This window comes from Henckelia pumila, chromosome 1 (genome assembly GCF_033568475.1).
Source record: "Henckelia pumila isolate YLH828 chromosome 1, ASM3356847v2, whole genome shotgun sequence".
In the NCBI taxonomy this organism is placed as follows: Eukaryota; Viridiplantae; Streptophyta; class Magnoliopsida; order Lamiales; family Gesneriaceae; genus Henckelia; species Henckelia pumila.
This window is the reverse complement of record NC_133120.1, coordinates 81,251,502-81,264,552: the sequence shown is the minus strand read 5'-3', so window position 1 is coordinate 81,264,552 and position 13,051 is coordinate 81,251,502. Positions and strand designations below refer to the sequence as shown.

The 13,051-nt window shown below is 33.8% G+C and overlaps 1 protein-coding gene across 1 annotated transcript; it reads left to right on the top strand.

The window, feature by feature from the left end:
• Positions 1–128: 128 nt before the first annotated feature.
• Positions 129–8,001, top strand: LOC140875674 (uncharacterized). The gene is made up of 7 exons (XM_073279429.1): positions 129–295; positions 409–550; positions 6,037–6,138; positions 6,457–6,581; positions 7,072–7,358; positions 7,453–7,543; positions 7,645–8,001. Exons 1-7 carry the CDS (start codon positions 182–184, stop codon positions 7,978–7,980), a joined length of 1,197 nt encoding a protein of 398 aa, XP_073135530.1. The 5' UTR covers positions 129–181; the 3' UTR covers positions 7,981–8,001.
• Positions 8,002–13,051: the final 5,050 nt, after the last annotated feature.

Genomic DNA, 13,051 nt, shown 5'->3' with positions numbered 1-13,051 from the left:
CTAAACAAAATACAATAAATCCATAACTAAAATTCGAGTAATATCTTTTATATAAAAAAAACAATAATAATTGTAAATTTATTGTTGATTTGTGTTTTTTTTTTAAAATTAAATATATGCCACGCGAACCAAAAATAAAAGAGAAGAAAGTTGATTCTAACTTGGGAGCAGAAACCGAAAAATGTCTGCCGCAATCGGTTGGTACGGACCATTGATTGATCTTTGCAAAGCTTCATCTCACATTGGAGATTACGTACAACTCCTGGTCTTTGTTCACAAATCCACCCCTGTTCAGGTTGTTGCCCGATTTCTTCTATTTATTTTTCGCGATATTAGTGATAACTGATTCTGAATTTACTGTATCATTTATTTATTTATTTTGCTTCTGTTTGTACGATTATTGGGCAGTACAAAGTTATCAGAAATGGAGGAGAGGTGGTGAGGCTGGATATTTTGGTGGGGGATGAAACAAGGACGTATTTTCCTGTAACCATTTGGCAACAACAAATGGCGTCCAAAGTTTTTGCTGGAAATGTTTGTTTACTTCAAAGTATGCTGTTTGTTGCGTATATCATTTTGATTAATGCTGTTTCTGTTGTTGCCCGTGTGTTTCTGTTTTCATGTTTATTGTTAACATAGTCATATGGTCTTCTCATTGCATTTTGGGATCGGGGGAGTTCCATCTGATCTTCTTATCGAGCAATTTGAAACTAACAATTGAAACATTTTCTACAAGGGATATCTTAGGTACCTGAGCCATGGCCTAAAGAATTCAAAACTCTGTTTAAGTGATTTTTTTGGCATTCTTGTGTCATGCCTCAATCATCCAAAACTTTATTGCTTTTGTTAGATGTGTCTATCAAAGTTGGATAAGAGTGGATCTAGAAGTCTTAGCTGGAAGCCACAAATCAGAGATAACCGAAAGCCTACTAACGGTTTGACAGTTAGAGTTGGTTATTGGAGTTTGAAGCTTAAAAGGCAGCTGGTGTTAATATGGATAAATACTCCAACAGGCATTCATTCTAAGATATTGGATAACAGTTACAAGAGAAAGCGAAATAGAGATTCTGAGAGAAGAGTCATAGTAGCTAAGTTTTTCTTAGAGTTGTTCTGTGATTGATCTTGGATCAAAGAAGCTTTGTAATTGTATACTAGTCTTGATCAATAAAGTGATTATCATTCCTCCCGTGGATGTAGACTCGAAGTGAGTCGAACCACGTAAATTGCTTTGAGTGTTCTTTCTTGTTCATATATTGTTCTGTCAATTGTAAGATTTCTTTAGGGTGTGTTTCTGAGATTCAAAGAATTGGTATTGGTGATTAATCTCAACAATTGGCGCCGTTTGTGGGAATCGAACAAATTCTTTGAATTCGTGATCGGAAATGGTAGGAATGAAATTCGACATCGAGAAGTTCACTGGGGTAAACGACTTTGGGCTTTGGAGAGTCAAGATGAGGGCTATCTTGATCCAACAAGGGCTTGTTGATGCCCTTCTGGGAGAAGAATCGATAACTGGAGATTCTAAAGAGAAGGCTCAGACTCTACAGAAGGCATTAAGTGCGATTATATTGTGCTTAGGAGACAGGCCACTGAGAGAAGTAGCAAGAGAGACGTCTCCAGCTGCTATGTGGTCTAAACTCGAAAGCCTCTATATGACCAAATCCTTGGCAAATCGTTTATATATGAAACAGAGATTGTATTATTTCAAGATTGGTGAAGACAAGTCATTAACAGAACAGATAAAAATCTTTATAAAGATTCTGGATGATTTGGAGAACATCGAAGTGAAACTGGAAGATGAGGACAAGGCACTGATTCTGCTAAATGCTCTTCCAAAATCCTTTGAAAATCTAAGAGATGCCATGTTGTATGGCAGAGAGCAGACCATATCACTTGATGAAGTACAATCGGCTATACGAGCAAAAGAACTCCAAAGGAAGATTCATCTTGTTAGTAGTTGTTTTTATAAAAGGAGGGTCATTATAAAAGGAATTGTCCAGATAGGAAGAAGAAGTCTCACGACAGAAATGAAAGTGATGGAGAAGCTTCTATGGTATCTGGTGGATATGAATCTGCCGAAGCCTTGGCAGTAACTGAACATAGCTCATCAAATGAATGGATTATTGATTCAGGGTGTTCGTTTCACATGACTCCTATCATGTCTTGGTTTGAGGATTTAATCGAATCAGATCAAGGCTTGGTCATTCTTGGAAACAACAAATCATGCAGAGTTAAAGGGGCAGGATCAGTAAGATTAAGGATGCATGATGGTAAAGACAGGTTACTCCAAGAGGTAAGATATGTTCCTGAACTTAAGAGGAACCTAATCTCTCTTGGTACCCTGGAATCAAAGGGTTATTCATTCAAGTCAGACAATGGAAACTTGAGAATTCTAAAGGGATCACTTGTGGTCATGAAAGCCAAAAGGATAAATTCTTTATATATCCTTATGGGAAACACTGTTATTGGAGGATCATCAACAGTACAAAAAGGAATTGATTTGACTCAGCTATGGCACAAAAGATTGGGCCATGTCAGTGAAAGAGGATTAGCTGAATTAGCTAAACAAAATCTATTGTGTGGTGATAAGATTCAAGAACTAGAATTTTGTGAATATTGCATATTAGGCAAAGCTAAAAAGGTTCAATTTCATACAGCAAAGCACACAACAGAAGGACCTTTGGATTATGTTCACTCAGATCTTTGGGGGCCATCCTCAACTCCTACTCATGGAGGTCGAAGATATTTCATGTCAATAATTGATGATTATTCCAGAAGAACTTGGGTTTACATACTCAAGACAAAGGATGAAGCACTCCTTAAATTCAGAGATTGGTTACTTACAGTGGAAAACAAGACAGACAGGAAACTTAAACATCTTAGAACAGACAATGGTTTGGAGTTTGTTTCTGAGAAATTTAACAGATTTTGTAAGGATAAAGGGATAACAAGGCATAGGACTGTACCTGGTAATCCTCAGCAAAATGGAATAGCCGAGCGCATGAATCGAACCTTATTAGAAAGAGTAAGGTGTCTGCTCCTTAGTGCTGGACTTCCAAAGTCATTTTGGGGTGAAGCAATCTCCACTGCCTGTTATATGATAAATCAGTGTCCTTCAAGTGCATTAAATTTCAAAACTCCCATAGAAAGGTGGAGAGGAACTCCTGCTGATTACAAACAACTAAGTGTGTTTGGTTGCTTAGCGTATGCTCATGTCAAACAAGGAAAGCTGGATCCAAGAGCATTAAGATGTATTTTTATAGGTTATCCTGATGGTCAAAAGGGCTACAAAGTATGGAATTTAGAAACCTCAGGGCCAAGATGCTTTGTGACAAGAGACATAACTTTTGATGAAGACAAGATGACTTACAAAATAAAAGAAAATCAGTCTGTATCAAATGAAGGAGCAAACAACAAATTACAAGTTAAGGTGGAGCAGGAAAAGGATGTTGAGAACAGAAAAGATGATCAAAGGACAGAGGAATCAAGCTTAGAGCAGGAAGAGCATGATGATGATACTAGCTCATATATTCTAGCAAGAGATAGACCAAGGAGGGAAATCAGAATGCCTAAACGTTACATACAAGATGATCTAGTATCCTTCGCTCTAAATGTATCTATTGGAATAGACAGCTCAGAACCAACCTCTTACCAAGAAGCAATTTCCAATAAACAAAAGGATCATTGGATCACAGCTATGAAAGAGGAATATGATTCACTCATCAAGAACAAAACATGGGTACTGGTACCTAAACCAAAGGATCAGAAAGTAATAGGATGCAAATGGGTGTTCAAGTTAAAGGATGTCACTAGTAAGGATACTAAGGTAAAACACAAAGCAAGACTAGTTGCAAAAGGGTTCACTCAAGTGGAAGGAATAGATTTCCATGAAATATATTCACCTGTTGTGAAACACTGCTCAATTAGGATTGTGCTAGCCTTAGCCACACAATGGAATATGGAACTGGAACAACTAGACGTTAAGACAGCATTCTTACATGGAGATCTTGATGAAACAATCTTCATGGAACAGCCTGAAGGATATAAGGTTTCAGCTCATAAAAGTGAAGTATGCCTTTTGAAAAAGTCACTTTATGGTCTCAAACAGAGTCCTAGGCAATGATATCGAAGATTTGATGAATTCATAACGAGCATTCAGTTTAAAAAAAGTAACTTTGACAGCTGTGTGTATGTGAAAAAGGCTGGAGATCAGATTAAAACCATACTTCTGCTGCATGTAGACGATATGCTGATTGCTAGCTTAGACAGGGAAGATCTTGAGAGTTTGAAAAGGAAATTGAATTCTAAGTTTGAAATGAAAGAGTTGGGTGAAGCAAAGAGAATAATAGGAATGGATATTCAGAGAAGTAAAGACAGGAAGTTGTTATACTTGAATCAAACTTCATATATAAGAAAAGTGTTGATCAAATTCCGCATGCATGAATCTAAAACAATGAGTACACCATTAGGACAACACTTCAAACTTTCTACAGATCAGTCCCCAAGCAATGAGGCAGAGGCTCAAGACATGAAAGGTATTCCTTATGCAAATGCTGTTGGAAGCATAATGTATGCAATGGTATGCAGTCGGCCAGATTTAGCCTATGTCATAAGTGTTATATCAAGATTTATGGCAAATCCTGGAAGAATGCATTGGGATGCTTTAAAGTGGACTTTGAGGTATTTAAAGGGAATTGATGGCACTGGATTGATATTTAGAAGACAAGATGATTGTGAGCAGCTTGTGGAAGGCTATGTGGACTCTGATTTCGCAGGAAACCTAGACACAAGAAAATCTCTCACAGGGTACATCTTCACTCTATTTGGTTCAGCAGTTAGCTGGAAGGCAACACTTCAGTCAGTTGTGGCTTTATCTACCACCGAGGCTGAGTATATTGCCTTAACCGAAGCTATAAAAAGGCTACCTGGCTTAAGGGAATTATGGCAGAGCTTGGTCAGAAACAACTAAAGGTACACTGTGATAATCAAAGTGCCATTCACCTCACCAAACATCAAGCTTATCATGAGAGAAGTAAGCACATTGACATCAAGCTTCACTATGTAAGAGATATTCTGAGTAAGGAACAGATCATTGTTGAGAAGATACATACAAGTGAGAATCCTGCTGATATGCTAACCAAGTCATTGCCTCAAGCTAAGTTTAGACACTGCCAAGACTTGGTTAACATAGGTGAAATAACGTAGGTCTATAAGTGGAGGAGGGTAATCAACTTATGAAGACAAGGTGGAGATTTGTTAGATGTGTCTATCAAAGTTGGATAAGAGTGGATCTAGAAGTCTTAGCTGGAAGCCACAAATCAGAGATAACCGAAAGCCTACTAACGGTTTGACAGTTAGAGTTGATTATTGGAGTTTGAAGCTTAAAAGGCAGCTGGTGTTAATCTGGATAAATACTCCAACAGGCATTCATTCTAAGATATTGGATAACAGTTACAAGAGAAAGCGAAATAGAGATTCTGAGAGAAGAGTCATAGTAGCTAAGTTTTTCTTAGAGTTGTTCTGTGATTGATCTTGGATCAAAGAAGCTTTGTAATTGTATACTTGTCTTGATCAATAAAGTGATTATCATTCCTCCCGTGGATGTAGGTAGACTCGAAGTGAGTCGAACCACGTAAATTGCTTTTGAGTGTTCTTTCTTGTTCATATATTGTTCTGTCAATTGTGAGATTTCTTGAGGGTGTGTTTCTGAGATTCAAAGAATTGGTATTGGTGATTAATCTCAACAGCTTTCGTTCGGATAATTTTTCAAACACTACAATTTGCTACTGCGAATATAGCTCAAGCAGTTTCCCTGACTCTCATTTGGTGCTGCTACCATATCTAGCCCGAATTAAGGAACTTTACATTTTGTCTTCATTTGGTGGATATGTTGGGACTGGGTTACTTAACTTACTTTGTATGCCACACCATTTCTTTCCTCTGTTGATTTTCCATACAAGTTTTAGGTTGTCCACACATTTTTTTTAGAGTTTGCTGATTACAATGTTTCCAAGTAATCTCTTCAATCGTAAACAGATGTCAAAATCACCAAATATGGAGATTCTTTGGAGGCTAGAACCCTCCATTGTTCGTCTTTGCAGTGTCTGATCCATTCAGATGATTTCCTTGCACCAAAAGGTACTTCCCACGTACCTTCTATGTATGTTGCTCCAGATTGTGTATGGGTACTTCCGGTCTTGAGAGTTCTGGTTATTTGTGATTTGGCTTGGGGGTAAATATATTTTTGGCGTTTGTCATTATTTCTTTAGGAACTTCTAAAAACGTATCTTAAATTTGACAGTATATGCCAAGCAGGAAAAAGAATTGAGTTCACAAGTATGGAGCTAAATTTAAGACAGAGGATGCTGCTAATCACAGATTACCTATATAATGGATTTGCTTGTTTGAAAGTTTCCCATACCTATGACGCTTCATTAATCAATTATGCATAAACAGGCACCATTGAGTTGATAGGGGAGTGTCGTGTAGGGATAACAGCAAAAGACAAGCTTAAAAAAGTTGTTGGGTGGGTGCAGCAAGCTAGGCTTGCTCATTGTGGCAGTCAAATAAACTACTACGAAGTAAGCCTTTCAACATTCAACTAACTTCTGTTGACTGTTTTCTCAGACATTGGTTTTGTTGAAAATTTCTTGGCATTGTTTTGGATAATTCATGGTTTGATTCTATTCTCAAGGACCAAGGTTAATTTAAATCATCACTATTCTCTCACACGAATTGTGCCCTTTATTTTGTAAGCTATCACACCATTTTTAGGTATCTTCTGAGTACACAGCTTTTTGTCACTCACCATCTGATTGCTATCCATTTTTTGTTCTTACTTTGGTTCCGGATGGGTGTTTTGATGTAGTTGTTTTTTCGCTGATTGCATATGTTTTTGGGTTGGTCCACTATGCTCGGACATGCCGTGTTTTCTGTCTGCGGGATAGCTATCAGAGCCAAGTAGACATCAAACTTTTATTTTATTTATGAGGGTTAATTACCCAGATGGTTTTCCTCTTTCTTTATGGATGGTTTTTATTCTCGACAAGTAATATAACTTATGATTTCCAGTACCAGAGACAGTTAAAAGTAAATTGGAAAGTGCACGAAGAGACACAATCTCAGAATTGCTTATCCCTCTTAGAGTTGAGTGATTTAAACAAGCATTCTAAGGCAACTTTTAACGCGTATGTTGGTGAGATATTTCTTCCAATTACCTGGATCAATCCTCATGAGGCTAATGCTGAAAGGATGTTTTTAAGTACAAGACTACGTGCTAAAGTCGACGATGGTTTGGTCGATGATCTCGTCACTACCGGCTGCCAGCTATGTGGCACGCCTGTGGATACCGGACCTGGGTACGAAAAGTGATCAATCATATTTATTTTGTTGCCCTCTATTGTAACACATAATTAATACACTCATTTTCTAACACAAGCTTTCTTTTTCAAGTTCGAGCATGCAGCAAAACAAGTTTCCTTTATATTGTCAGAATAGTTCGGACCGTAACCATGCCGTAGGCACCATATACAGACCTTTTTGGGTACTTATTTTTCTTCCACAACACATGTTAACGTTCACCCAGCTCTCTAATTTGTTCAAGAAAATTTGGATTCAACTGATTATTCTGTGTTCCTTTTGCAGTTATATGTTTGGGACGACTCTAAACACGCCCCGATTCTAGTCACGAACAAGGCTGCTGAGCTTCTATTCGGGAACATCCAGGCTGAGAAAGTTGGATCTTGCTATAAAATCCATAAGAAAAAACAACTCCATCCTAAAAAAGGTAATGAAAGCATTATCAGGTTTGAAGAGAAGCCGGATTTGTACATGATTTGGTTGATTTTATTGAAAATGTTGCTTCAACAAGGAAAGAATAGCCCATTGAAATTTAAAGTGACAGTTGATACAACAAAAGACTGGGAAAGTGGGAGGTTTGAGATGGTATCTGTTTCAATCCCAGCTTTAGTGAGGTTATGATATTATTGCTGCTCATTTAAATTTTGCAATTATATGTAAATAAATAAATATTAATGACAAAAAATATGATGATTTTGTCTACATTAGTTGTATGGTGGTCACACGCCTCATTTGGAACATAGCAATGTTTGTTTTCAATTGTGGTCCTAATGTTTTACTATTTATTAAGGTAAGGTGTATTAGAGTAATTAAATGGTGTCATGGTCTCTTTTTTAAAATGCCTAAACCACCGTCACCCCACTTCTCCATATTCTCTCGGTTCTAGATTTCAACTTCCAATTAATTCACTTTCTTATTTCTCTCCCAAATCTTAAACATATTCATTCTCTTTCTTTTTTTAATAGTATTTCTTATTTTTCAGATCTAGGTGAAATATCTTTTTCAACTCAACACAAAAATTATACTCAATTTTTTTTTAATTTCTAGCGAATACTATCTTTTTTTTCCATTGCTTTCGTTAATATCTTTTGTCGCACACACAATGCGTGTACTTGTTTGCTAGTTATAATTATGATTAGCATCACCAAATTAATTATTACATATGGAAAATAACTAATTTGTTAGAGAGATTAAAACAATGAAAAACCTAGGCTATGTTGATCTTATGAAGGTAACATAGTATTTCTTAATTATAATCCCATTATATGTCTTAATAAATACGGAAGTAGTAATTTGTCAATATTGTTTCTGTTCGGAATCTTGACATCACCACTCACCACTGCTTTCAATACTATGAATTAATAATTAATAAATCGTCGTTTATGACTTTAAATAATTTTGTTACATGTGAAATGAGTCCATCGAAAAAAACAAAGCCACTAATAATTTCCAATATCTTTACATTTTCTTTATATATATATAACACAAAAACTCATGTGTAACGGATTTTTTGTTTAGATTATCTATAAAAATATATTACTTTTTATTATAAATACGCGTAAGATTGACTCGACTTAAGAAACTTACTCGTAAAAAAAAATTATAAAATGCAATTCGCCTTCTTTTAATGTATTATGAAATATATATATATATATATATATATATATATATATAATTCGTTTATTTTTTAAGTGTATCTTTTACTCGGATTTATCTATGTTATACCGAGAGTTTTACTTATCGTGTAGTTTTACATAAGGTGTTGAGAGTTTTACTCCCCATGTACATAAAATGTTCACATCTCACATAGAAACAGAAAAATGGATTACATCTTTGTACTTTCTTGTGTTTTTACACGAGATGTTCATGTAAACATCTTATATATAAAACTACATGAGGAGTAAACTCCGGTGTAGCATAATCAAAACTGTTTTACTCATAAAAATCCCTTCTCTTCATCTCTTGTGTATGAATTATGAAATACAAAGTCAAACATAAATTTGACGTGAAAATATATATGGATGATTTTATTAGGCGAATTGTAAGTATCTATTCTATTATATAAAAAATGAGCATATTATAAAAACTATTTTTGAGGACACTAAAATATGTTATTCCATAATTACCCTTCTTACCGTATAATTTCACTAAAAACCTCCTACTTACTCCACCTTTTATATTTTAAAAAAAAAATCATCTTTTATACACGCGAAGCGTGTGCATTTTTCACTAGTATTGATGGAATATCAACTTAGTACAATTAAATTTAAAATGATTATATATCATATAAAAAATTTAAGTCGAACAATTACTACCAATTATAACTTTGATCCTAATAACCAAATTGTTATTTCCTACAAAACTAAAAGACAACATGAATTTTTTTTAAAGGAGAATAATTTTCTATATTTTGTTCACCAGTACATTTGTATCTGTACTGACTGGCGTGCGATTGCTCCATCCCCAGAAAACATGGCCGTTGTTAAAATGTTAAAAATTAAATAATTATAAAATCTGATTTTCAACTGCTTTGACGGCGCCCACAGCCCTACCTCACATTTAACCCCACGAATTGAGAATATAATATACATTTATTATTATATTTATATATATATAAATATTATTACCAGTTTAAGGGCGGTGATTTAGTAAAATAAAAATTATCAGTACGTACTTCGGTACTTGTAATTTATTCAAAATTCTACATGTTTCGGTGTTATTTCGAAAGTATTATCAACTTTTTAAACTATATTATAATTATATTATTACACACATGATGGCAGGTTAATCATATTTCCACCATCCTGCTTGGGTAAATAATTGTTTAAATTTTTTTTATCTAAATTTGGTTAAAAAAATTATTAATTATAGCAAGTAATTTAAGTCACACAGCTGCTGGCCAAGTGTTGTAATAGGTTAAGTAGTCATGCATGCATGATGTTAATTAATAAACGAGTTAAAAATATGGTGATTAGTCAAATGCATAAAGGGTCTTATAAGTATACACTATACAACGCCTGCATTGATTTTATTTTTAGAAAAAAGTGAGTAAGCTGTTAGATATTTTAAATTTTTTAATATATGTGTGTGTATTCATGCATGGTCCGTCATTTAATATAATTAAATTTAATTAAGGGCAAAAGAAGAAATTTAGATCAAATGTAAATGGTCATGTACTCGATAAATGTTTTTTTGTTTGTTGGAATTGTGTTTGGTTAAGATGATATATAGATAAGTTGCTAAATTTATTAAAGAAAAAAATTTATATATTTAATCAACCAAATTAAATTGATGATTGATTGAATGAAACCAAATACAAAACTTGAATTGGGCCGCTTTTCGTGATAGAAACATGTTTGACCAAACTCGGAATCTTTGAAACCTATCGGTCAATAATTTCTCCAATCGATTTCATATTTGACCTGTCACATTTCCCTTTCAATTTGGAGCCCAAAATTTAATAACAACAATACATGACACCATTTCTCTTATTTTTCAAAATTTTCTCATTGGTTTTCCGAAGGCATTTCCTTCATTGGGACCCAAGATGTGATTGGTTTTGCCATAGATGGAGCATTCACTTCAAATAAAATTGTGAAAAATTGTATCCATCATCATGCAATCACCAACATTTGACTTGACTTGTGTCCAAGGGAGGCCTTTTTTCCTTTGGTGTGAGTAGATTATTTTTGGCAAAAATATAATGTAATATGATCACCACTTGTGATATAGACCCATCCATTAAATTTTTTTTTTTTTTTTTTTTGCATATTATCAATCATGTAACTTATTTTGATCCCATTTTGATTTCAAAATTTTCGGAGGCCTTTTTTCCTTTTGTGTGAGTAGATTATTTTTGGCAAAAATATAATGTAATATGATCACCACTTGTGATATAGACCCATCCATTAAATTTTTTTTTTTTTTTTTTTTGCATATTATCAATCATGTAACTTATTTTGATCCCATTTTGATTTCAAAATTTTCGGAGGCCTTTTTTCCTTTTGTGTGAGTAGATTATTTTTGGCAAAAATATAATGTAATATGATCACCACTTGTGATATAGACCCATCCATTAATTTTATTTTTTTTTTTGCATATTATCAATCATGTAACTTATTTTGATCCCATTTTGATTTCAAAATTTTCGCAGAAAATTAGCCACAAAATTATTTCTCAAGTATTGGATTTTACGGAGCAATTACATGTACACAACATTGTCCATGTCTTAATTTGTTGCATGGCAATGACTCGAGCACGGACAAGCCCCTTTCGATGTTGGCCTGAAAGTCGGTATCCAGAGAAAAATTCTTTTGTGACAAAGTGATGTATCATTTCATGTGATACCAATAATTGATTGACAAATATTATTTAATTTAACATGTTTAAAAAACTCACACACAATAAAAATTTAACAAATAGAATTAACTGTTAATGTAATAGAAAATGTTACAACAATTGTTATAAGTGATTTTTTTCCGGCATCCATTACCCATGTTTCATCGGTCTGATCAGTCTCATGTGGCAACACATCGAGTTTTTGAAGAATTACCATAAAGTTTATATAATTCTAGAATTTTGTATATATAGATATGGAATTATGGATATCTAGATAATACGAGTGTTCTAAAAAGCTCGATTAAACGACGCTTAATTTTGCTTAGTCTTTAATATGCTTAAACTCGATTAAACGACCGTTTTTAGAACGAAAGATTTCATTTGTTTTTTTAAAATGAAAACAATTTTATAAATATGTATATTTATAGTTTAGAACTTAAATTATCTATTAAATATTATATTTATGCTTAATCTAATATTTTATTTAATGTTTGACATAAAATAATTAAAATTATATAGTAAAAATTGAATACGCTTTTGCACGCTTAAGCTCGTTTTAAGTTCGCTTAAGCTTGAAAAGCTTGAAACTTGACATACACATTTCGATGCGTTTCACGCTTTTTAGAACCTTGAATAATACATATGGTTTCACATCATATAGTATGAGTTATGTGCATATATATATTCATATAGGTGGTGGAGGCTAGTTGAGCCGGATGAGCCGGCATGGCTGATGATAACTAGCCAGTGACATTGCCATATCAGTAATAAATATTTAATTAGACTAGTCAAAATACGTATTATAGTAACTAGTTCGTTAAGGACATTAGGTTGGTTGATCAAATATATTATTAAGTAACAAAGCCTAGTTTTCACTTTGATGATTACAAAGTTAAATTACGATACATCCCAGTCATTTTTACATATTTAACTTTGTGTTTTCAACTTTATGTGCAATTTTCGGCGTTTCATGTTTTAGAAGGTATTTAGTATTTTTGTAATTTACGTTAAAGTTTGCATTTAATTGGATGAATCAATGATGTTACTTCAGGCGGTCGGAATGTAAAGAACTAGAGGACACAATTCTTTTTCTTGACTAGGCACTTATGTAGACAAGGGATATTATCATACGGCTTCATAAGTTAAATAAATCTAATCAAAATGTAAATATTATGAAATTATTTTGATAAATCAATAAATTGATGATTGTTTTAATTTATTACATCAATAGAAAGTAATAGATTTTGTTTTTAAGTGGATTCGAAGTTACAATACTTTTTCTATTGAGAGAGGTTTATATCACTTCAATGTAAGATATTAAAAAGACGTTTATGCATTTTATAAGAAAGAAATA